This window comes from Bombina bombina, chromosome 4 (genome assembly GCF_027579735.1).
Source record: "Bombina bombina isolate aBomBom1 chromosome 4, aBomBom1.pri, whole genome shotgun sequence".
Taxonomy (NCBI): domain Eukaryota; kingdom Metazoa; phylum Chordata; class Amphibia; order Anura; family Bombinatoridae; genus Bombina; species Bombina bombina.
Genome location: NC_069502.1, coordinates 1,232,458,706 through 1,232,485,167, shown reverse-complemented (window position 1 = coordinate 1,232,485,167; position 26,462 = coordinate 1,232,458,706). Strand labels below are relative to the sequence as shown.

Below are 26,462 nucleotides of genomic sequence, written 5' to 3'. Positions count from 1 at the left end.
ACCCCAGAGAAGGCTACACTAAAGGTACGGTTTGACAGGTAGGAAGAGAGCCATGAGAGGGCTGTGTCACAGATGCTGAAGGATGGGAGGGTTTGGATCAAAAGAGGGTGGTCAACAGTGTCAAAGGCTGCGGACAGATCAAGGAGGATAAGCAGTGAGAAGTGGCCTTTTGATTTTGCTGTAAGTAGGTCGTTGGTAACCTTAACAATTGCTGTCTCTGTGGAGTGATGGGGACGAAATCCAGATTGCAGTGGGTCAAGGAGGGAGTTTATTGTAAGGAAATGGGATAGGCGTGCATAAACCAGATTTTCGAGAAGCTTTGATGCAAGAGGGAGGAGGGAAATAGGGCGGTAGTTGGATGGGGAGGTAGGATCAAGGGAAATTTTTTTGAGGATGGGTGTGACCAGTGCATGTTTCAGCGATGAGGGAAATATACCGGTGCTGAGGGAGAGGTTGAAAGTGTGTGTAAGTATAGGGGTGAGGGTAGCAGAGAGGGAGGGGAGTAGCTGTGAGGGGATAGGGTCAAGGGGACAGGTAGTGAGGTGAGAGCACAGTATAAGTGCTGAGACTTCTTCCTCAGTGACAGGGGAGAATGAGCTAAGTTTAAGGTTATGGGGGTTGTGGTTGAATGAGAGCATTTGAGGGGGTGAGAGAAAGGAATTAAGTTGAGAGCTGATTTCATTTCTGATGGAGTTGATTTTGTTATTGAAGTGGCTAGTAAAGTCTTGAGCTGACAGAGGAGTTGTATTAGGAGGTGGGGGAGGGCGGAGAAGGGTATTGAAAGTGGAGAACAAACGTTTTGGATTTGAAGAAAGATTAGAGATAAGAGTAGAGAAGTAATGTTGCTTATGGAAATTAAGGGCAGAATAGTAGGAGTTCAAGATAAATTTGTAATGTTGAAAATCACCTGAATTCCTAGATTTCATCCAGTGCCACTCAGCAGTACGGGAACGTCTGCGTAGGTATTGTATCAGAGGAGTATGCCAGGGCTGAGGATGAGTGTTTGATTTCCGAGTTATGGTAAGAGGGGCGAGATTGTCAAGGACGGAGGTAAGGGTGGAATTATAGTGGCAGATAGATTGGTCAGGGCAGGAAAAGGAGGAGAAGGATGAGAGGAGAGGTTTGAGGGAATTAGAAAGCTGTTGTTGATCTAATGACATAATGATTCTGTGAAGTTTGGTGTGAGGAGCAGAAGGAGGGAGAGTTGTAGGGAGGGATGATATGTTGCAAGTAAGGAGATGGTGGTCAGAAAGAGGAAAGGGTGAGTTTGTGAAGTTTGAGAGAGTGTATCGGTAGCTAAAGATCAGGTCAAGGGAGTGACCATCTTTGTGAGTGGGAGAATCAGTCCATTGTGACAAACCGAAAGAGGAAGTGAGTTGCAGAAGTTGTTTTGCAGAGGAGGTAGTGGGATTGTCAAGAGGGATGTTGAAGTCACCAAGAATGAGGGAAGGGGTGTCTGAGGAAAGGAAAAGGTAGCCAGGCAGCCAAGTGATCTAGAAATTGAGTTGAGGAGCCAGGGGGTAGGTATATGACTGCAACACGTATAGAAAGAGGAGAGAATAAGCGAATCATGTGGGTTTCAAATGAGGAAAATGTGAGGGAAGAGATGGGATGTATTTGTTGAAAGGTGCAACAAGAGGAAAGTAAAATATCTACACCACCTCTTTGTCTATTACCAGACCTAGGAGCGTGGCTGAAGTGGAGACCCCCATGTGACAGAGCAGCAGTAGATGCTGTGTCAAGGGGAGAGAGCCAGGTTTCTGTTAGGGTCAGAAGGTTGAGGGAGTGGGAGATAAAGAGGTCATGTATAGAAGTGAGTTTGTTGCAAACAGAGCGAGAGTTCCAGAGTGCACAAGTGAAAGGGGTAGTGGCTTTTTGATGCAAGATGTGTGAGTAAGGTTGTCAGAGTTTTTTTGTTTGAGTCTGTGGGATGGTACACATGGATGTGCATGGCTAGGCAGTTGTTGGGGACCAGGATTAGGGGAGATATCACCAGCAGCTAGTAAAAGCAACAGGGAGAGTAACATGAGATGAGATACAGATTTGCAGTAGTGAGACTGCTTTTGAGACAGGGTGCAGGGGGGGGGGGGAGAGAGTTTAGGAATAGGTAAAGTTCATGAGTACAAAGGTAAGGTGAGTTTCAGAGAGATGGGCTAATGAACAGTGCAGGTGGAGAGGGAGAAGGAGTAATTGAATAATGTAGTTTGTTATAGAGACAGAAGGCAGCAAAAAGGAATATGAAGAGGCATTTTTACAAAAGATGGAACCAGTTAAACACATAAGACACAGCATTACAGTAGCAATTGCATAAGAAAACAGTAAGGTATATCAAACATAATATTACAAAAGTACCTGCCTTTTTCTTGCCCCTTGCCTCATCTAACTCTGTATTAACATCAATCTCACCCTTGCAGTCCTCTCCCCTCCTGTTTCTCACCCTCCTACCCCAGATTGTAAGTTCCCACAGTAATAGGGCCCTTAACTCCTCCTGTATATCTCCTCTGCAAGTTAAGTTTTATTTAAACAAATTGTACCCATGGACAGTGCTACAGAAAATGTTGGCACTTTATAAATAAATATATTAATAATAATAATGTATATAAGTTGCATACATGTGAGCTGGGGCATTATAGGTATATAGTACATATGTGTATGAGGTATAATGTATATGAATTACATACATCTGAGCTGGGGCAATAGGTATATAGTACATGTGTGTATGAGGTATAATGTATATGAATTACATACATGTGAGCTGGGGCATTATGGGTATACAGTACATGTGTGTTTGAGGTTTAATGTATATGAATTACACACATGCAGTGGAGGCTCCTCCATATATGCACAGCCGCACGTGACCCCCCTGGAAAAAAAGAAAATGCATTTTTTGGCTGAATAAATATAATTTCTCTAATAGCCCCCCTATTGAAAAAAAATATATTTATTCAGCCAAAAAAGGCTGCAGTCTACTAAACAGTTTAGTAAAAAAAAATAGTTTTTTTTTTAACCGCACGTGCGGTAGAGAGGTATAGCCTGTGATATCCCCTTGCATATTTTTTTCTATGTGCCTGCTGCTCCTCCCATAACAGCTTATACCTTTCTTAATCGCTTGTGGCAATTTTACACTTTTTAAACTTTTTAAAATATATTTCTGCTGCCATTTTATTTTAACTGGGAACTGAGGAGAGAGGTGAGGAGTCACATGTGTGGCGCACTGGCGTGTGAGAAGCAGAAGAAGCTTCAACAGGCAGCAGTGGCACAGCAATAAGCAGTAACTGCAGGGCTGAACTATTTCGGTGGTGATGCATTTGATGGTCCCACAGGAATCCCAACTTCAGACAGGTCAGGTTTTGTTTTAATACAATTTTCTTTAAAAAATAATTATTGTTTTGCGGGGGGGGCTTGGGGGAGGGCATTTTATTGCTGGTGCATCCTTTTTTTGCAGTGGTGCTGGTGGCATCATTTTATTGCAGGGGGGCTTGGGGCATCATTTTATTGCTGGGGGACATCATTTTAGTGCAGGAGGGGGCTGGGGACATCATTTTATTGCAGGAGGCTGGCCTGGGGGCTTCATTTTATTGCTGGGGGCATCATTTATTGCAGTGGGACTGGTGGCATCATTTATTGCAGGGGGACTTAGGGCATCATTTTATTGAATGGGGGCTGGGGGCATCATTTTATTGCAGGGGTGCAGGGGGCATAATTTTATTGTAGGGGGCTGGAAAATCATTTATGGCTGGAAGCATAATTTTATTGCAAGGGGGGCTGGGGACATCATTTTATTACAGGGGGGGCTTGGGGCATCATTTTATTGCAGGGGGGGCTGGCCTGGGGGCTTCATTTTATTGCTGTGGGCATCATTTATTGCAGTGGGGCGGATGGCATCATTTATTGCAGGGGTCTCAGGGCATCATTTTATTGCTGGGAGCATCATTTTATTGCAGAGGTGCTGGGGGCATCATTTTATTGCAGCGGGGCTGGGAGCATAATTTTATTGCAGGTGGGCTGGGGTATCATTTATGGCTGGAGGCATCGTTTTATTGCCAGGGGGCTGGGAACATGATTTTTTTGCTGGGAGCATCATTTTATTGCAGGGGGGCTGGCCTGGGGGCTTAATTTTATTGCTGTGGGCATCATTTATTGCAGTGGGGATGGTGGCATCATTTATTGCAGGGGGGCTCATGGAATCATTTTATTGCAGGGGTGCTGGGAGAATTTTTTATTTCTGGGGCATAATTTATTACAGAAAGGGGCTGGGAGCATAATTTTATTGCAGGGGTGCTGGGGGCATAATTTGATTGAAGGGGGGCTGGGGGGAATAATTTATTGCTGGGGGCATAATTTATTAAAGAGGGGGGCTGGGAGAATAATTTTAATGCTGGGGGGGCATCATTTATGACAGAGGGGGACTGGGAGCAAAATTTTATTGCAGGGGAGATGGGGGGAATAATTTATTGCTGGGGCATAATTTATTACAGAGGGGGCTGGGAGCATAATTTTATTACAGGGGTGCTGGAGGCATCATTTTATTGCTGGGAGCATCATTTTAATGCAGGGGTGCTGGGGGCATCATTTTATTGCAGTGGGGCTGGGGTATCATTTATGATTTGACCGCTAAGTCCTATTGGTGTGTTGCATGTTACATGAGGTGTCACTAATAAAAGCTCAATAGCAAAACTTGGCATACCATCATGTGTCACAATACCTCAATATATGGATTTAAAGAAATGTTAGCTGCGCGTTACCTGAGTACAGTAGGGTACAGCTCAGCGGTAAAAAGAAAAGCCGTGGTAAAAGCAGCTTCTGAGAATCCCTTTCCAAGTATAGCGACCACCGACCGCGTGTTGTAGAACTCTGGATGGAAGAGATGTGACAATTATTTGTATATCAACACACATATAGCAAAATGTCTGTATTTCTACTTTATCAAATAAATGACATGTAATGCTAATCCTTAGCGTAGCAATGTATCAGTAACAATAGAGCTTACCTATCAGTGTAGTACTTAGCAGTGTATCAGGAACATTAGCGTTTACCTATCAGTGTAGAACTTAGCAGTGTATCAGGAACATTAGAGCTTACCCATCAGTGTAGTACTTAGCAATGTATTAGTAACATTCAAGCTTACCTATCAGTGTAGCAATGAACAGTGTATCAGGAACATTAGAGCTTAACTATCAGTGTAGCCCTGAGCTGTGTATAACTAACATTAGAGCATACCTATCAGTGTAGTACTTAGCAGTGTATCAGTAACATTAGAGCTTACCTATCAGTGTAGTACTTAGAAGTGTATCAGTAACATTAGAGCTTACCTATCAGTGTAATCCTGAGCAGTGTATCAGTAACATTAGAGCCTAACTATCAGTGTAACCCTGAGCAGTGAATCAGTAACATTAGAGCTTACCTATCAGTGTAGTACTTAGCAGTGTATCAGGAACATTAGAGCTTACCTATCAGTGTAGCCCTGAGCAGTGTATCAGGAACAGTACAGCTTACTTATCAGTGTAGCCCTGAGCAGTGTATCAGGAACATTAGAGCTTACCTATCAGTGTAGTACTTAGCAGTGTATCCGGAACATTAGAGCTTACCTATCAGTGTAGTACTTAGCAGTGTATCAGGAACATTAGAGCTTACCTATCAGTGTAGCCCTGAGCAGTGTATCAGGAACATTAGAGCTTACCTATCAGTGTAGTACTTAGCAGTGTATCCGGAACATTAGAGCTTACCTATCAGTGTAGCCCTGAGCAGTGTATCAGGAACATTAGAGCTTACCTATCATTGTAGCCCTGAGCAGTGTATCAGTAACATTAGAGCTTACCTATCAATGTAGTACTTAGCAGTGTATCAGGAAAATTAGAGCTTACTTATTGGTGTGGTAGTGAGCAGTTATCAGTAACATTAGAGCTTACCTATCAGTGTAGTACTTAGCAGTGTATCAGGAACATTAGAGCTTACCTATCAGTGTAGTACTTAGCAGTGTATCAGGAACATTAGAGCTTACCTATCAGTGTAGCCCTGAGCAGTGTATCAGTAACATTAGAGCTTACCTATCAGTGTAGCCCTGTGCAGTGTATCAGTAACATTAGAGCTTACATATCAGTGTAGTACTTAGCAGTGTATCAGGAACATTAGAGCTTACCTATCAGTGTAGTACTTAGCAGTGTATCAGGAACATTAGAGCTTACTTATTGGTGTGGTAGTGAGCAGTTATCAGTAACATTCGCTCATTAATCCCAGTTGACAACAAGGGACTTTGAGTGCTTTCTAAGTGTACTTTGTTTGGTGGTCCTGTACCACCCTTTTGTGAAATCAGTAACATTAAAGCTTACTTATCGGTGTGGTAGTGAGCAGCTATCAGTAACAGAGCTTACTTATTGGTTTAGTACCAAGCAGTTATCAGAAATAGTAGAGCTTACTTATCGGTGTGGTAGTGAGCAGCTATCAGTAACAGAGCTTACTTATTGGTTTAGTACCAAGCAGTTATCAGAAATAGTAGAGCTTACTTATCGGTGTGGTAGTGAGCAGCTATCAGTAACAGAGCTTACTTATTGGTTTAGTACCAAGCAGTTATCAGAAATAGTAGAGCTTACTTATCGGTGTGGTAGGGAGCAGTTATCAGTAACATTAAAGCTTATATATCAGTGTAGTACTGAGCAGTGTATCAGTAACATTAGTGCTTACCTATCAGTGTGGTGGGAGCAGTTATCAGTAACATTAAAGCTTACATACCCCTAGATTACGAGTCTTGCCTTAGCCTTAAAAAGCAGCGTTGAGAGGTCCCAACGCCGTTTTTTAACGCCCGCTGGTATTACGAGTCAGGCAGGTACAGGTGTACCGCTCACTTTTTTTCCGCGATTTTAGCATACCGCAAATCCCCTTACGTCAATTGCGTATCCTATCTTTTTAATGGGATTTTCCTAACGCCGGTATTACGAGTCTTGGAGAAACAGAGCGTTAGACCCTCTCCTGTCAAGACTCCTAACGCATTTAAAAGTCAGTAGTTAAGAGTTTTATGGGCTAACGCCGTAACATAAAACTCTTAACTAAAGTGCTATAAAGTACACTAACACCCATAAATAAACTACCTATTAACCCCTACACTGAGCCCCCCCCCCCACATCGCAAACACTATAATAAAATTATTTAACCCCTAATCTGCCGTCCCTAACATTGCCGACACCTAACTACATTTATTAACCCCTAATCTGCCGCCCCCTTAACGTCGCCGCTACTATATTAAATGTATTAACCCCTAAACCTAAGTCTAACCCTAACCCCCTCCCCTAACTTAAATATAATTTAAATACATCTAAATAAATTATTCCTATTTAAAACTAAATACTTACCGATATAATAAACCCTAAGCTAGCTACAATATAACTAATAGTTACATTGTAGCTATCTGAGGCCTAGATTTAGAGTGGGGCGGTAGCCGTCAAAACCAGCGTTAGAGGCTCCTAACGCTGGTTTTTACCGATCGCTGGTATTTGGAGTCAGTCAGGAAAGGGTCTAACGCTCACTTTGCAGCAGCGACTTTTCCATACTGCAGATCCACCTACGCCATTTGTGTATCCTATCTTTTCAATGGGATCTTTCTAACGCCGGTATTTAGAGTTGTGGCTGAAGTGAGCGTTAGAAATCTAACGACAAAACTCCAGCTGCAGAAAAAAGTCAGTAGTTAAGAGCTTTTTGGGCTAACGCCGGTTTATAAAGCTCTTAACTACTGTTTTCTAAAGTACACTAACACCCATAAACTACCTATGTCCCCCTAAACCGAGGTCCCCCCACATCGCCGCCACTATATTAAAATTTTTTAACCCCTAATCTGCCGCTCCGTACACCGCGGCCACCTACGTTATCCCTATGTACCCCTAATCTGCTGCCCCTAACACCGTCGACCCCTATATTATATTTATTAACCCCTAATATGCCGCCCCCAATGTCGACTCCACCTACCTACAATAATTAACCCCTAATCTGCCGACCGGAGCTCACTGCTACTATAATAAATGTATTAACCCCTAATCCGCCTCACTCCCGCCTCAATAACCCTATAATAAATAGTATTAACCCCTAATCTGTTCTCCCTAACATCGCCGACACCTAACTTCAAGTATAAACCCCTAATCTGCTGACCGGAGCTCACCGCTACTCTACTAAATTTTTTAACCCCTAAAGCTAAGTCTAACCCTAACACCCCCCTAAGTTAAATATAATTTAAATCTAACGAAATAAATTAACTCTTATTATATAAATTATTCCTATTTAAAGCTAAATACTTACCTGTAAAATAAACCCTAATATAGCTACAATATAAATTATAATTATATTGTAGCTATTTTAGGATTAATATTTATTTTACAGGCAACTTTGTAATTATTTTAACAAGGTACAATAGCTATTAAATAGTTAATAACTATTTAATAGTTACATAGTTAAAATAATTACAAAATTACCTGTAAAATAAATCCTAACCTAAGTTACAATTAAACCTAACACTACACTATCAATAAATAAATTAAATACAATACCTACAAATAAATACAATTAAATAAACTAACTAAAGTACAAAAAAAAAAAAAAAAGCTCTTTTACCTTACCAGCCCTGAACAGGGCCCTTTGCGGGGCATGCCCCAAAGAATTTAGCTCTTTTGCCTGTAAAAAACAAAAAACATACAATACCCCCCCCCCAAAATTACAACCCACCACCCACATACCCCTAATCTAACCCAAACCCCCTTAAATAAACCTAACACTAAGCCCCTGAAGATCTCCCTACCTTGTCTTCACCTCACCGGGTTCATCGATCGGTCCAGAAGAGGGTCCGAAGTCTTGATCCAAGCGGCGGCTGAACAACTCCATCATCGGGCTGAAGTCGGAAGTCCATCATCGGGATGAAGTCTTCTATCAAGCGGCATCTTCAATCTTCAATCGGAACAGCCAATAGAATGCGAGCTCAATCTGATTGGCTGATTGGATCAGCCAATCGGATTGAACTTGAATCTGATTGGCTGATTCCATCAGCCAATCAGAATATTCCTACCTTAATTCCGATTGGCTGATAGAATCCTATCATCCAATCGGAATTCGAGGGACGCCATCTTGGATGACGTCATTTAAAGGAACCGTCATTCGGCAAGTAGGCGTCGGTTGAAGAGGATGGATCCGCGTCTGCTGGGAAGAAGATGGCTCCGCTCCGGAAGAAAGAAGATTGAAGATGCCGCTTGATAGAAGACTTCATCCCGATGATGGACTTCCGACTTCAGCCCGATGATGGAGTTCTTCAGCCGCCACTTGGATGAAGACTTTGGACCCTCTTCTGGACCAATCGCTGAACCCGGTGAGGTGAAGACAAGGTAGGGAGATCTTCAGGGGCTTAGTGTTAGGTTTATTTAAGGGGGGTTTGGGTTAGATTAGGGGTATGTGGGTGGTGGGTTGTAATGTTGGGGGGGGGGTATTGTATTTTTTTTTTTTACAGGCAAAAGAGCTGAATTATTTGGGGCATGCCCCGCAAAGGGCCCTTTTCAGGGCTGGTAAGGTAAAAGAGCTTTTCTATTTTAAATTTAGAATAGGGTAGGGCATTTTTTTATTTTGGGGGGCTTTGTTATTTTATTAGGGGGCTTAGAGTAGGTGTAATTAGTTTAAAATTGTTGTAATATTTTTCTTATGTTTGTAAATATTTTTTTATTTTTTATAACTTAGTTCTTTTTTATTTTTTGTACTTTAGTTAGTTTATTTCATTGTATTTATTTGTAGGTATTGTATTTAATTAATTTATTGATAGTGTAGTGTTAGGTTTAATTGTAGATAATTGTAGGTATTTTATTTAATTTATTTATTGATAGTGTAGTGTTAGGTTTAATTGTAACTTAGGTTAGGATTTATTTTACAGGTAATTTTGTAATTATTATAACTATTTTAGCTATTAAATAGTTCTTAACTATTTAATAGCTATTGTACCTGGTTAAAATAAATACAAAGTTACCTGTAAAATAAATATAAATCCTAAAATAGCTATAATATAATTATAATTTATATTGTTGCTATATTAGGGTTTATTTTACAGGTAAGTATTTAGCTTTAAATAGGAATAATTTATTTAATAAGAGTTAATTTTTTTCGTTAGATAAAAATTATATTTAACTTAGGGGGGTGTTAGGGTTAGGGTTAGACTTAGCTTTAGGGGTTAAAAAATTTAGTAGAGTAGCGGTGAGCTCCGGTCGGCAGATTAGGGGTTAATACTTGAAGTTAGGTGTCGGCGATGTTAGGGAGAGCAGATTAGGGGTTAATAATATTTATTATAGGGTTATTGAGGCGGGAGTGAGGCGGATTAGGGGTTAATACATTTATTATAGTAGCGGTGAGCTCCGGTCGGCAGATTAGGGGTTAATTATTGTAGGTAGGTGGAGGCGACGTTGGGGGCGGCAGATTAGGGGTTAATAAATATAATATAGGGGTCGGCGGTGTTAGGGGCAGCAGATTAGGGGTACATAGGGATAATGTAGCTGGCGGCGGTGTACGGAGCGGCAGATTAGGGGTTAATAATAATATGCAGGGGTCAGCGATAGCGGGGTCAGCAGATTAGGGGTTAATAAGTGTAAGGTTAGGGGTGTTTAGACTTGGGGTTCATGTTAGGGTGTTAGGTGCAGACTTAGGAAGTGTTTCCCCATAGGAAACAATGTAGCTGCGTTAGGAGCTGAACGCTGCTTTTTTGCAGGTGTTAGGTTTTTTTTCAGCTCAAACAGCCCCATTGTTTCCTATGGGGGAATCGTGCACAAGCACGTTTTTGAAGCTGGCCGCGTCCGTAAGCACCGCTGGAATTTAGAGTTGCAGTGGCGGTAAATATGCTCTACGCTCCCTTTTTGGAGCCTAACGCAGCCCTTCTGTGAACTCTAAATACCAGCGGTATTTAAAAGGTGCGGGGGGGAAAAAAGCACGCGTAGCTAACGCACCCCTTTGGCCGCAGAACTCTAAATCTAGCCGTGAGGGTTTATTTTTATTTTACAGGCAACTTTGTATTTATTTTAACTAGGTACAATAGTTATTAAATAGTTATTAACTATTTAATTACGACCTAGCTAAAATAAGTACAAATTTACCCTTAAAATAAACCCTAACCTAAGTTACAATTACACCTAACACTACACTATCATTAAATTAATTACATAAAATACCTACAATTAATTACAATTAAATTAAACAAAATTGCGAAAAACAACAAACACTAAATTACAGAAAATAAAAATGAAATTACAAATTTTTAAACTAATTACACCTAATCTAATCCCCCTAATAAAATAAAAAAGCACCCCCAAAATAAAAAAATCCCTACCCTATACTAAATTACAAATAGCCCTTAAAAGGGCCTTTTGTGGGGCATTGCCCCAAAGTAATCAGCTCTTTTACCTGTAAAAAAAAAATACAATCCCCCCCAACATTAAAACCCACCACCCACACACCCAACCCTTCTCTAAAACCCACCCAATCCCCCCTTAATAAAACCTAACACTAACCCCCTGAAGATCACCCTACCTTGAGACGTTTTCACCCAGCCTGGCACAAGTGGACCTCCAGAGGGGCAGAAGTCTTCAACCGATCCGGCCAGAAGAGGACATCCAGACTGGCAGAAGTCTTCATCCAGACGGCATCTTCTATCTTCTTCCATCCGGAGCGGAGCGGGTCCATCTTGAAGACATCCGACGCAGAGCATCCTCTTCCCTCCGACGGCGACTGAAGAATGAAGATTCCTTTAAGTGACGTCATCCAAGATGGCGTCCCTTCAATTCTGATTGGCTGATAGAATCCTATCAGCCAATCGGAATTAAGGTAGGAAAAATCCTATTGGCTGATGCAATCAGCCAATAGAATTGAAGTTCAATCCTATTGGCTGATCCAATCAGCCAATAGGATTGAGCTCACATTCTATTGGCTGTTCCAATCAGCCAATAGAATGTGAGCTCAATTCTATTGGCTGATTGCATCAGCCAATATGATTTTTCCTACCTTAATTCCGATTAGCTGATAGGATTCTATCAGCCAATCGGAATTGAAGGGACGCCATCTTGGATGACGTCACTTAAAGGAACCTTCATTCTTCAGTCGCTGTCGAATGGAAGAGGATGCTCCGTGTCAGATGTCTTCAAGATGGACCCGCTCTGCTCCGAATGGAAGAAGATAGAAGATGCCGCATGGATGAAGACTTCTGTCGGTCTGGATGTCCTCTTCTGGCCGGATCGGATGAAGACTTCTGCCCCTCTGGAGGTCCACTTGTGCCCGGCAGGGTGAAAACGTCTCAAGGTAGGGTGATCTTCAGGGGGTTAGTGTTAGGTTTTATTAAGGGGGGATTGGGTGGGTTTTAGAGTAGGGTTGGGTGTGTGGGTGGTGGGTTTTAATGTTGGGGGGTATTGTATATATTTTTTTTACAGGTAAAAGAGATGATTACTTTGGGGCAATGCCCCGCAAAAGGCCCTTTTAAGGGCTATTTGTAATTTAGTATAGGGTAGGAATTTTTTTTATTTTGGGGGGCTTTTTATTTTATTAGGGGGATTAGATTAGGTGTAATTAGTTTAAAAATTTAATTTCTTTTTTATTTTCTGTAATTTAGTGTTTGTTATTTTTCGTAATTTAGTTTATTTAATTTAATTGTAATTAATTGTAGGTATTTTATGTAATTAATTTAATGATAGTGTAGTGTTAGGTGTAATTGTAACTTAGGTTAGGGTTTATTTTTCAGGTAAATTTGTACTTATTTTAGCTAGGTAGTTATTAAATAGTTAATAACTATTTAATAGTTATTGTACCTAGTTAAAATAAATACAAATATAGACAAGTGATGAACTTTACACCTCACTCCAGATATAGCCTCCTGTGCTAGTGTTGTCTTCTCACAATTGACTACACAGTGTTTTAAAAAATGGAAAAGGTAAGAAAGGGGCGCTAAAAAGCAATCTGGATATTTGCAAAAAGATTAATCCTTACTAATGTGTATAAAATTTACTGCGTGTGATAATCCTAAAATGATTTTTCTTTTGGATGATGAACAATTCTTAATTGGAAAAAAGTAAATAATTAAGTGAAAGGTGTTGGGATGTGAATAAAAGAAATAAGTGAATGTTTATAAAAGAAATAAGTGAATGTTTATAAAAAGTAATAATAAGGTGTTGTGGACATAAAAAAGGTTCCTAACAAAGGCCTAGATTTGGAGTTCGGCGGTAGCCGTCAAAACCAGCGTTAGAGGCTCCTAACGCTGGTTTTGGCCGCCCGCTGGTATTTGGAGTCAGTGATTAAAGGGTCTAACGCTCACTTTACAGCCGCGACTTTTCCATACCGCAGATCCCCCTACGCCATTTGCGTAGCCTATCTTTTCAATGGGATCTTTCTAACGCTGGTATTTAGAGTCGTTTCTGCAGTGAGCGTTAGAGCTCTAACGACAAGATTCCAGCCGCCTGAAAATAGCAGGAGTTAAGAGCTTTCTGGCTAACGCCGGTTTATAAAGCTCTTAACTACTGTACCCTAAAGTACACTAACACCCATAAACTACCTATGTACCCCTAAACCGAGCTCCCCCCACATCGCCGCCACTCGATTAAAAATTTTAACCCCTAATCTGCCGACCGCCACCTACGTTATACTTATGTACCCCTAATCTGCTGCCCCTAACCCCGCCGACCCCTATATTACATTTATTAACCCCTAATCTGCCCCCCACAACATCGCCGCCAGCTACTTACAATAATTAACCCCTAATCTTCCGACCGCAAAGCGCCGCCACCTACGTTCTCCCTATGTACCCCTAATCTGCTACCCCTAACACCGCCGACCCCTATATTATATTTATTAACCCCTAATCTGCCCCCCTCAACGTCGCCGACACCTGCCTACACTTATTAACCCCTAATCTGCCGAGCGGACCGCACTGCTACTATAATAAAGTTATTAACCCCTAACCCGCCTCACTAACCCTATCATAAATAGTATTAACCCCTAATCTGCCCTCCCTAACATCGCCGACACCTACCTTCAATTATTAACCCCTAATCTTCCGATCGGAGCTCACCGCTATTCTAATAAATGTATTAACCCCTAAAGCTAAGTCTAACCCTAACACTAACACCCCCCTAACTTAAATATAATTTACATATAACGCAATAAATTAACTCTTATTAAATAAATTATTCCTATTTAAAGCTAAATACTTACCTGTAAAATAAACCCTAATATAGCTACAATATAAATTATAATTATATTTTAGCTATTTTAGGATTAATATTTATTTTACAGGCAACTTGGTATTTATTTTAACTAGGTACAATAGCTATTAAATAGTTAAGAACTATTTAATAGTTACCTAGTTAAAATAATTACAAAATTACCTGTAAAATAAATCCTAACCTAAGATATAATTAAACCTAACACTACCCTATCAATAAAATAATTAAATAAACTACCTACAATTACCTACAATTAACCTAACACTACACTATCAATAAATTAAATAAACACAATTGCTACAAATAAATACAATTAAATAAACTAGCTAAAGTACAAAAAATAAAAAAGAACTAAGTTACAGAAAATAAAAAAATATTTACAAACATAAGAAATATGTTACAACAATTTTAAACTAATTACACCTACTCTAAGCCCCCTAATAAAATAACAAAGCCCCCCAAAATAAAAAATTCCCTACCCTATTCTAAATTAGAAAAGTTACAAGCTCTTTTACCTTACCAGCCCTGAACAGGGCCCTTTGCGGGGCATGCCCCAAGAAGTTCAGCTCTTTTGCCTGTAAAAGAAAACATACAATACCCCCCCCCCAACATTACAACCCACCACCCACATACCCCTAATCTAACCCAAACCCCCCTTAAATAAACCTAACACTAAGCCCCTGAAGATCTTCCTACCTTGTCTTCACCATACCAGGTTCACCGATCCGTCCTGGCTCCGATATCTTCATCCAACCCAAGCGGGGGCTAGACATCCACTGAAGAAGTCCAGAAGAGGGTCCAAAGTCTTCCTCCTATCCGGCAAGAAGAGGACATCCGGACCGGCAAACATCTTCTCCAAGCGGCATCTTCGATCTTCTTCCATCCGGTGCGGAGCGGGTCCATCTTGAAGCAGGCAACGCGGATCCATCCTCTTCTTCCGATGTCTCCCGACGAATGACGGTTCCTTTAAGGGACGTCATCCAAGATGGCGTCCCTCGAATTCCGATTGGCTGATAGGATTCTATCAGCCAATCGGAATTAAGGTAGGAATTTTCTGATTGGCTGATGGAATCAGCCAATCAGAATCAAGTTCAATCCGATTGGCTGATCCAATCAGCCAATCAGATTGAGCTCGCATTCTATTGGCTGATCGGAACAGCCAATAGAATGCGAGCTCAATCTGATTGGCTGATTGGATCAGCCAATCGGATTGAACTTGATTCTGATTGGCTGATTCCATCAGCCAATCAGAAAATTCCTACCTTAATTCCGATTGGCTGATAGAATCCTATCAGCCAATCGGAATTCGAGGGACGCCATCTTGGATGACGTCCCTTAAAGGAACCGTCATTCGTCGGGAGACATCGGAAGAAGAGGATGGATCCGCGTCGCCTGCTTCAAGATGGACCCGCTCCGCACCGGATGGAAGAAGATCGAAGATGCCGCTTGGAGAAGATGTTTGCCGGTCCGGATGTCCTCTTCTTGCCGGATAGGAGGAAGACTTTGGACCCTCTTCTGGACTTCTTCAGTGGATGTCTAGCCCCCGCTTGGGTTGGATGAAGATATCGGAGCCAGGACGGATCGGTGAACCTGGTATGGTGAAGACAAGGTAGGAAGATCTTCAGGGGCTTAGTGTTAGGTTTATTTAAGGGGGGTTTGGGTTAGATTAGGGGTATGTGGGTGGTGGGTTGTAATGTTGGGGGGGGGGTATTGTATGTTTTCTTTTACAGGCAAAAGAGCTGAACTTCTTGGGGCATGCCCCGCAAAGGGCCCTGTTCAGGGCTGGTAAGGTAAAAGAGCTTGTAACTTTTCTAATTTAGAATAGGGTAGGGAATTTTTTATTTTGGGGGGCTTTGTTATTTTATTAGGGGGCTTAGAGTAGGTGTAATTAGTTTAAAATTGTTGTAATATATTTCTTATGTTTGTAAATATTTTTTTATTTTCTGTAACTTAGTTCTTTTTTATTTTTTGTACTTTAGCTAGTTTATTTAATTGTATTTATTTGTAGCAATTGTGTTTATTTAATTTATTGATAGTGTAGTGTTAGGTTAATTGTAGGTAATTGTAGGTAGTTTATTTAATTATTTTATTGATAGGGTAGTGTTAGGTTTAATTATATCTTAGGTTAGGATTTATTTTACAGGTAATTTTGTAATTATTTTAACTAGGTAGCTATTAAATAGTTCTTAACTATTTAATAGCTATTGTACCTAGTTAAAATAAATACCAAGTTGCCTGTAAAATAAATATTAATCCTAAAATAGCTAAAATATAATTATAATTTATATTGTAGCTATATTAGGGTTTATTTTACAGGTAAGTATTTAGCTTTAAATAGGATTAATTTATTTAATAAGAGTTAATTTATTTCGTTATATGTAAATTATATTTAAGTTAGGGGGGTGTTAGTGTTAGGGTTAGACTTAGCTTTAGGGGTTAATACATTTATTAGAATAGCGGTGAGCTCCGATCGGAAGATTAGGGGTTAATAATTGAAGGTAGGTGTCGGCGATGTTAGGGAGGGCAGATTAGGGGTTAATACCATTTATGATAGGGTTAGTGAGGCGGATTAGGGGTTAATAACTTTATTATTGTAGCGCTCAGGTCCGCTCGGCAGATTAGGGGTTAATAAGTGTAGGTAGGTGTCGGCGACGTTGTGGGGGGCAGATTAGGGGTTAATAAATATAACATAGGGGTCGGCGATGTTAGGGCAGCAGATTAGGGGTACATAGGGATAACGTAGGTTGCGGCGGTTTACGGAGCGGAAGATTAGGGGTTAAAAGTGTAATGCAGGGGTCAGCGATAGCGGGGGCGGCAGATTAGGGGTTAATAAGTGTAAGGTTAGGGGTGTTTAGACTCGGGGTACATGTTAGAGTGTTAGGTGCAGACGTAGGAAGTGTTTTCCCATAGGAAACAATGGGGCTGCGTTAGGAGCTGAACGCTGCTTTTTTGCAGGTGTTAGGTTTTTTTTCAGCTCAAACAGCCCCATTGTTTCCTATGGGAGAATCGTGCACGAGCACGTTTTTGATGCCGGCCGCGTCCGTAAGCAACTCTGGTATCGAGAGTTGCATTTGCGGTAAAAATGCCCTACGCTCCTTTTTTGGAGCCTAACGCAGCATTTGTTTTAACTCTCAATACCAGAGTTAAATTTATGGTGCGGCCAGAAAAAAGCCCGCGGAGCGTTAACAGCCCTTTTACCGCCGAACTCTAAATCTAGGCCTAAGGTTCTTAATCATTTTATGACTAAGTGCTAAAACTTATATTATGTGCTAAAACTTATATAGTCTCCTAAGTGTTGAAAATAAAAAAAAATAGTGCGTGCACTTAATTCAAAGAGAGGAAACCTGCACCATTGGTCCATGAAACCCATGTGACCCCCCAGCTGATCTATCAACAGTGGGGACACCAACAGAGAGGAGAGAGGTGCTTTAAACCTTACACCTAAAGGTACTGTGATAAAATATAGCTCCGGATTGTTTAAAAGTACTCACAGCAAGACTATAAATTACTGTATCTCACATCACGCTTGATTGGTTAAACGGAAGAAATCACAACACTTTGCAACATTGTCTTATATGACAACCATTAAGCTTATGGATACATTGTGCAAAAGCGTTTAGATTGTCAGATCATATATTTGCTCTGAGCGCTTACTGAATACAGAAAGATTGGGACTGTTAAACGCTCTAACTTCAATCAACTTGTATCCTTATCTCAACCCTATTTTTACCGTTTATAGGTATTTTTTAGTACACTTTCTGTGTAATTATCAGTTGTTTCTAAGAATTTCTCAATTGTATTTTTTAGTATTTTTAATGTTTGAAATAATGGAGATTTTGTAACGTTTTGCAGGTATAACCTACACCGGTGTTGGTTTTATTTTTATTTTTACCTTACTAGATTTTCCCTAATAATAGTTTAATGATTTTTGCATATACCTTTACCTTGTATTTATCTAAGTTTATTAAATCAGCATTTTATACCTAAATCGTTTTGTATGCTTATCTTAATACATCCCGGTTTGTTTGCTAATTCTGAAGTAAATGCAGTTATAATACACAGTCTCAGGATCCCTTATACTCAGGATCCCTTATTTAAGGCAGACTTGTAGGATTGCCTCTTAGGCTGATCACTTTATCCTCACTCATTTCCTTATTAACTCTTTATGGCTATTTTTTTATTTTTTTTTGTTTTTTTATTTTATTTTCAACACTTAGGAGACTATATAAGTTTTAGCACATAATATATGTTTTAGCTCTTAGTCATAAAATGATTAAGAACCTATCGGCTAGATTTAGAGTTTTGTCGGTAACGACCCGCGTAGCTAACGCTGGCTTTTTTCTGGCCGCACTTTTAAAATAACTCTGGTATTGAGAGTCCACAGAATGGCTGCGTTAGGCTCCAAAAAAGGAGCGTAGAGCATATTTAACGCAACTTCAACTCTCGATACCAGAGTTGCTTACAGACGCGGCCAGCCTCAAAAACGTGCTCGTGCACGATTCCCCCATAGAAAACAATGGGGCTGTTTGAGCTGAAAAAAAACCTAACACCTGCAAAAAAGCCGCGTTCAGCTCCTAACGCAGCCCCATTGTTGTCTATGGGGAAACACTTCCTACGTCTGCACCTAACACCCTAACATGTACCCCGAGTCTAAACACCCCTAACTTTACACTTATTAACCCCTAATCTGCCGCCCCCGATATCGATGACCCCTGCATATTATTATTAACCCCTAATCTGCCGCTCCGTAAGCCGCCGCTACTTACATTATCCCTATGTACCCCTAATCTGCTGCCCCTAACACCGCCGACCCCTATATTATATTTATTAACCCCTAATCTGCCCCCCACAACGTCGCCTCCACATGCCTACACTTATTAACCCCTAATCTGCCGACCGGACCGCACCGCTATTATAATAAAGTTATTAACCCCTAATCCGCCTCACTAACCCTATAATAAATAGTATTAACCCCTAATCTGCCCTCCCTAACATCGCCGACACCTAACTTCAAACATTAACCCCTAATCTGCCGACTGGAGCTCACCGCTATTCTAATAAATGTATTAACCCCTAAAGCTAAGTCTAACCCTAACACTAACACCCCCCTAACTTAAATATAATTTAAATCTAACGAAATTAATTAACTCTTATTAAATAAATTATTCCTATTTAAAGCTAAATACTTACCTGTAAAATAAATCCTAATATAGCTACAATATAAATTATAATTATATTATAGCTATTTTAGGATTTATATTTATTTTACAGGCAACTTTGTATTTATTTTAACCAGGTACAATAGCTATTAAATAGTTAAGAACTATTTAATAGCTAAAATAGTTAAAATAATTACAAATTTACTTGTAAAATAAATCCTAACCTAAGTTACAATTAAACCTAACACTACACTATAAAAAAATAATTAAATAAAATACCTACAATTACCTACAATTAAACCTAACACTACACTATCAATAAATTAATTAAATACAATATCTACAAATAAATACAATTAAATAAACTAACTAAAGTACAAAAAATAAAAAAGAACTAAGTTACAAAAAATAAAAAACTATTTACAAACATTAGAAAAATATTACAACAATTTTAAACTAATTACACCTACTCTAAGCCCCCTAATAAAATAACAAAGACCCCCAAAATAAAAAAATGATCTACCCTATTCTAAATTACAAAAGTTCAAAGCTCTTTTACCTTACCAGCCCTGAACAGGGCCCTTTGCGGGGCATGCCCCAAGAAATTCAGCTCTTTTGCCTGTAAAAAAACACATACAATACCCCCCCCCAACATTACAACCCACCAACCACATACCCCTAATCTAACCCAAGCCCCCCTTAAATAAACCTAACACTAAGCCCCTGAAGATCTTCCTACCTTATCTTCACCCTGCCAGGTTCACCGATCCGTCCTCGGAAGTCTTGATCCAAGCCTCGGAAGTGTTGATCCAAGCCCAAGCGGGGGGCTGAAGAGTGACGTCCATCCTCGGGCTGAAGTCTGGATCCAAGCGGCGGCTGAAGAACTCCATCCTCGGGCTGAAGTTGGAAGTCCATCATCTGGATGAAGTCTTCTATCAAGCCGCATCTTCAATCTTCTTTCTTCTGGAGCGGAGCGGAACCATCTTCTTCCAAGCCGACGCGGAACATCCTCTTCAACCGACGACTAGACGACGAATGATGGTTCCTTTAAATGACGTCATCCAAGATGGCGTCCCTCGAATTCCGATTGGCTGATAGGATTCTATCAGCCAATCGGAATTAAGGTAGGAATATTCTGATTGGCTGATGGAATCAGCCAATCAGAATCAAGTTCAATCCGATTGGCTGATTCAATCAGCCAATCAGATTGAGCTCGCATTCTATTGGCTGTTCCGATCAGCCAATAGAATGCAAGCTCAATCTGATTGGCTGATTGAATCAGCCAATCGGATTGAACTTGATTCTGATTGGCTGATTCCATCAGCCAATCAGAATTTCCCTACCTTAATTCCAATTGGCTGATAGAATCCTATCAGCCAATCGGAATTCGAGGTTCGCCATCTTGGATGACGTCCCTTAAAGGAACCGTCATTCGTCGGGAAGTCGTCGTCGGAAGAAGATCTGTCCGCGGTGGAGGTCTTCAAGATGGAGCCGGTCCTCATCGGATGAAGATAGAAGATGCCGCTTGGAAGAAGATGGTTGCCGTTCCGGATCTACTCTTCTTCCCGGATAGGATGAAGACTTTGGACCCTCTTATGGACTTCTTCAGCCGTCAGATGATGGATGTCTAGCCCCCTCTTGGGTTGGATGAAGATATCAGAGCCAGGACGGATCGGTGTGATACCCGGTGAGGTGAAGACAAGGTAGGAAGATCTTCAGGGGCTTAGTTTTAGGTTTATTTAAGGGGGGTTTGGGTTAGATTAGGGGTATGTGGGTGGTGGGTTGTAATGTTGGGGGGGGGGTATTGTATGTTTTTTTTTACAGGCAAAAGAGCTGAATTTCTTGGGGCATGCCCCGCAAAGGGCCCTGTTCAGGGCTGGTAAGGTAAAAGAGCTTTGAACTTTTGTAATTTAGAATAGGGTAGGGCATTTTATTATTTTGGGGGGCTTTGTTATTTTATTAGGGGGCTTAGAGTAGGTGTAATTAGTTTAAAATTGTTGTAATATTTTTCTTATGTTTGTAAATATTTTTTTATTTTTTGTAACTTAGTTCTTTTTTATTTTTTGTACTTTAGTTAGTTTATTTAATTGTAGTTATTTGTAGATATTGTATTTAATTAATTTATTGATAGTGTAGTGTTAGGTTTAATTGTAGGTAATTGTAGGTATTTTAATTAATTTATTGATAGTGTAGTGTTAGGTTTAATTGTAACTTAGGTTAGGATTTATTTTACAGGTAATTTTGTAATTATTTTAACTATTTTAGCTATTAAATAGTTCTTAACTATTTAATAGCTATTGTACCTGGTTAAAATAAATACAAAGTTGCCTGTAAAATAAATATTAATCCTAAAATATCTATAATATAATTATAATTTATATTGTAGCTATATTAGGGTTTATTTTACAGGTAAGTATTTAGCTTTAAATAGGAATAATTTATTTAATAAGAGTTCATTTATTTCGTTAGATATAAATTATATTTAACTTAGGGGGGTGTTAGTGTTAGGGTTAGACTTAGCTTTAGGGGTTAATACATTTATTAGAATAGCGGTGAGCTCCAGTCGGCAGATTAGGGGTTAATGTTTGAAGTTAGGTGTCGGCGATGTTAGGGAGGGCAGATTAGGGGTTAATACTATTTATTATAGGGTTAGTGAGGCGGATTAGGGTTTAATAACTTTATTATAATAGCGGTGCGGTGCGGTCGGCAGATTAGGGGTTAATAAGTGTAGGCAGGTGGAGGCGACGTTGAAGGGGTCAGATTAGGGGTTAATAAATATAATATAGGGGTCGGCGGTGTTAGGGGCATCAGATTAGGGGTACATAGCTATAATGTAGCTGGCGGTGGCGTGCGGACGGCAGATTAGGGGTTAATAAGTGTAGGTAGCTGGCGGCGACGTTGTGGGGGCAGGTTAGGGGTTAATAAATATTGTATAGGGGTCGGCGGTGTTAGGGGCAGCAGATTAGGGGTACATAAGGATAACGTAGGTGGCGGTCGGCAGATTAGGGGTTAAAAAATGTAATCGAGTGGCGGCGGTGTGGGGGGACCTCGGTTTAGGGGTACATAGGTAGTTTATGGGTGTTAGTGTACTTTAGGACACAGTAGTTAAGAGCTTTATGAACCGGCGTTAGCCCAGAAAGCTCTTAACTACTGACTTTTTTCTGCGGCTGGAGTTTTGTCGTTAGATTTCTAACGCTTACTTCAGCCACGACTCTAAATACCGGAGTTAGAAAGATCCCATTGAAAAGATAGGATACGCAATTGACGTAAGGGGATCTGCGGTATGGAAAAGTCGCAGCTGAAAAGTGAGCGTTAGACCCTTTTTTGACTGACTCCAAATACCGGCGGTAGCCTAAAACCAGCTTTAGGAGCCTCTAACGCTAGTTTTCACGGCTACCGCCAAACTCCAAATCTAGGCCTATGTTAGGAACCTTTTTTATGTCCACAACACCTTACTTATTTCTTATATTCACATCCCAACACCTTTCACTTAATTATTTAATTTTTTTCCAATTAATAATTGTTCATCATCCAAAAGAAAAATCATTTTAGGATTATCACACATAGTAAATTTTATACTATGAATTAATCTTTTTGCAAATGTCCGGATTCTTTTTAGCGCCCCTTTCTTTTCCATTTTTTAAAATAAATACAAACTTGCCTGTAAAATAAAAATAAATCCTGAGATAGCTACAATGTAATTATTAGTTAAATTGTAGCTATTTTAGGGTTTATTTTATAGGTAAGTATTTAGTTTTAAATAGGAATAATTTAGTTAATTATAGTAATTTTTATTTAGATTTCTTTTAATTATATTTAAATTAGGGGGTGTTTGGGTTAGGGTTAGACTTAGATTTAGGGGTTAATAACTTTAATATAGTGATGGCGACGTTGGGGCGGCAGATTAGGGGTTAATAAATTTAAGTAGGTGGCGGCGATGTTAGGAACGGCAGATTAGAGGTTAATAAAATTTAACTAGTGTTTGCGAGGCGGGAGTGCGGCAGTTTAGGGGTTAATATATTATAGTGGCAGCGATGTCCGGTTTCGGCAGATTAGGGGTTAAACATTTTACGTATTTAGTTTTAAATAGGAATACTTTATTTAGATGTATTTAAATTATATTTAAGTTAGGGGGGTAGGGTTAGACTTAGGCTTAGGGGTTAATAAATTTATTAGTGGCTGCGGCAGATTAGGGGTTAATAAATTTAATATAGTTGCGGTGACAGATTAGGGGTTAATAAATTTAATATAGTTGCGGCAACGTGGGGGGGCAGATTAGGGGTTAATAAATATAATGTAGGGTTCGGTGATGTTTGGGGCAGTACATTAGGGGTTCATAGGTATAATGTAGGCGGCGGCTGTTTCCGGAGCAGCAGTTTGGGGTTAATAATATTATGCAGGTGGCGACAATGTCGGGGACTGCAGATTAGGGGTTAATAAGTGTAAGATTAGGGGTGTTTAGACTTGGGGTTCACGTTAGGGTGTTAGGTGTAGACATAACTTTTATTTCCCCATAGGAATCAATAGGGCTGCGTTAGGAGCTGAACGCTGCTTTTTTGCAGGTGTTAGGTTTTTTTTCCAGCCAGCTCAGCCCCATTGTTTCCTATGGGGAAATCGTGCACAAGCAGGTTTTTGCCAGTTTACCGCTATCGTAAGCAATGCTGGTATTACAGTGAGATGTGGACTTACCGACAAAAACTCATAATCTAGCCGTTAGTGTGGTAGCGCGTAGTTATTAGTAACATTAGAGCTTACTTATAAGTGTAGTACCAAGCAGTTATCAGTAACATTAGAGCTTACTTATTGGTGTGGTAATGAGCAGTTATCAGTAAAATCGGAGCTCATCTGTTGGTGTGAGGCTAGTGAGCAATTATCAGTAACATTAGAGCTTACGTATCGGTGTGGTCGTGAGAAGTTATCAGTAACAGAGCTTACTTATCGGTGTAGCACTGACCAGTTATCAGTAACATCAGAGCTTACTTATCAGTGTAGTACTGAGCAGTTATCAGTAACATCAGAGCTCACCTTTTGGTGTGAGGCTGGTGAGCAGTTATCAGTAACATCAGAGCTCACCTTTTGGTGTGAGGCTGGTGAGCAGTTATCAGTAACATCGGAGCTCACCTTTTGGCGTGAGGCTGGTGAGCGCTATGAATACTCCGGTCAGGACCAGGGACCCCCCCTGGCAGAGCTTCCTCCCTATTCGATCCAGCAGCAGGAACACAGAGAGCTTTGCTGGGATCTCGATAACACCGAAGATAAAGTGAGTGAGGAACGGGCTGAGGCTGAAGCCGCTCACATTAAAGCTGATCCCGTAATAACTGAATGAGACGCCAAACCTGCAACAGACGCACCCAATAGGGTCATGGGAGTCAAACACTTAGGACTAGATTACAAGTGGTGCGCTAGCTAGAAAAGAAAATCACGGGGGTACAAACATGTTTGCCTGAGTGCAATCGTATTTAAAGCGCGTTGGGTTAGTGCGACTAAAGAACTTGCGTATAGAAACAGCAATTATGAAGCAGCGGTCTAAAGACTGCTTCTCCATAACCCTGTCCGCCTGCTCTGAGCAGGCGGACAGAGATCGCCACAATTCAACCCAATTGAGTACGATCGAGTTGATTGACAGCCCCCTGCTGGTGGCCGATTGGCCGTGAATCTGCAGGGGGCGGCATTGCACCAGCAGCTCACAAGAACTGCTGGTGCAATGCTGAATACGGAGAGCGTATTCCTCTCCGCATTCAGCGAGGTCTGTCGGACCTGATCCGCACTGTCAGATCAGGTCCAACAGACCTTTAATAAATAGGCCTCTGATAAAAAATACTGTTACACTCATATAAACACCATCTGATAAAAATACTGTTACGCTCATATAAACACCATCTGATAAAATACTGTTACACTCATATAAACACCATCTGATAAAATACGGTTACACTCATATAAACACCATCTGATAAAATACTGTTACGCTCATATAAACACCATCTGATAAAATACTGTTACACTCATATAAACACCATCTGATAAAATACTGTTACACACATATAAACACCATCTGATAAAATACTGTTACACTCATATAAACACCATCTGATAAAAATACTGTTACGCTCATATAAACACCAACTGATAAAATACTGTTACACTCATATAAACACAATCTGATAAAATACTGTTACGCTCATATAAACACCATCTGATAAAAATACTGTTACACACATATAAACACCCTCTGATAAAATACTGTTACACTCATATAAACACCATCTGATAAAATACTGTTACACACATATAAACACCATCTGATAAAATACTGTTACACTCATATAAACACCATCTGATAAAAATACTGTTACGCTCATATAAACACCAACTGATAAAATACTGTTACACTCATATAAACACAATCTGATAAAATACTGTTACGCTCATATAAACACCATCTGATAAAAATACTGTTACACACATATAAACACCATCTGATAAAAATACTGTTACACTCATATAAACACCATCTGATAAAATACTGTTACACTCATATAAACACCATCTGATAAAAATACTGTTACACTCATATAAACACCATCTGATAAAAATACTGTTACACTCATATAAACACCATCTGATAATATTACAGTTACACTCATATAAACACCATCTGATAAAAATACTGTTACACACATATAAACACCCTCTGATAAAATACTGTTACACTCATATAAACACCAACTGATAAAAATACTGTTACGCTCATATAAACACCATCTGATAAAAATACTGTTACACTCATATAAACACCATCTTATAATATTACAGTTACACTCATATAAACACCATCTGATAAAAATACTGTTACACTCATATAAACACCATCTGATAAAAATACTGTTACACTCATATAAACACCATCTGATAAAATACTGTTACACTCATATAAACACCATCTGATAAAATACTGTTACGCTCATATAAACACCATCTGATAAAAATACTGTTACACACATATAAACACCCTCTGATAAAATACTGTTACACTCATATAAACACCATCTGATAAAAATACTGTTACACTCATATAAACACCATCTGATAA

At 39.9% G+C, this 26,462-nt stretch overlaps 1 protein-coding gene across 1 annotated transcript in view; it reads right to left on the bottom strand.

Annotated features, from left to right (window-relative positions):
* Positions 1-26,462, bottom strand: part of SLC22A7 (solute carrier family 22 member 7) — a 387,518-nt gene that overhangs the window by 65,784 nt on the left and 295,272 nt on the right. The window contains exons 7-8 of the mRNA XM_053712778.1: positions 24,491-24,705; positions 4,746-4,854 (exon numbers count right to left, since the gene is read on the bottom strand). Of these exons, the coding sequence (XP_053568753.1) occupies positions 4,746-4,854; positions 24,491-24,705 (324 nt within the window). The remainder of the gene's footprint in view (positions 1-4,745; positions 4,855-24,490; positions 24,706-26,462) is intronic.